At 42.9% G+C, this 524-nt stretch overlaps 1 protein-coding gene across 1 annotated transcript in view; it reads right to left on the bottom strand.

Moving 5' to 3' along the window:
* LOC118404905 (fibropellin-1-like) overlaps positions 1-524 on the bottom strand; it is a 14,955-nt gene extending 14,431 nt beyond the window's left edge. Inside the window, exon 1 of the mRNA XM_035804286.1 lies at positions 127-524. Coding sequence (XP_035660179.1) covers positions 127-229 — 103 coding nt within the window. The 5' untranslated portion in view covers positions 230-524. The remainder of the gene's footprint in view (positions 1-126) is intronic.

Here is a 524-nt window from a genome sequence, read left to right as displayed (position 1 = left end):
CGTCACCAATTTGTGATCGTGCGACTATCGTACGACGTACGTAACAAGGCGCTAAACGTGACGCAAGTAGTCTACTGCATTCTCATGGTCAAATCTTAAAAGCGATAACAAATAAAATCTACTCACCTCTTCTTGAAATCACCAAGAAAGTAAAACAGAGCAAGATCTTCGTGATGGATCCAACCGAGAAACATCTCCGCACCATCTTGTATTTCTCTTTACCATCCATGGCGGACGCCAGAAGTCCAGATTAGATTGAGTTAGATTCCAACAATCGTAAACCAGGTTTTTCACCAGCTCCCTCGCCAAGAAATCTTTCGAAAACTCGCACGACGTCCAAACAGTCCAAGATGTTGGTCTTCTTTAACCAGAGGTGTTGTTTTGACTTCTTTCGCTGTGGTAAAAGAGTCTGGTTGTCTTGTAGTTTCTGCTAATGCCTGATACGGTGATACGGTGGAAAAAACATATATTACTTGATTGCAGCGTCACTTGAGTGAAGAGCAAAGATCCGTGTTGGGGTGAAA

Source organism: Branchiostoma floridae, chromosome 17 (genome assembly GCF_000003815.2).
Source record: "Branchiostoma floridae strain S238N-H82 chromosome 17, Bfl_VNyyK, whole genome shotgun sequence".
In the NCBI taxonomy this organism is placed as follows: domain Eukaryota; kingdom Metazoa; phylum Chordata; class Leptocardii; order Amphioxiformes; family Branchiostomatidae; genus Branchiostoma; species Branchiostoma floridae.
Note: the sequence above shows the minus strand (reverse complement) of the source record. Positions and strands in the feature narration are given on the sequence as shown.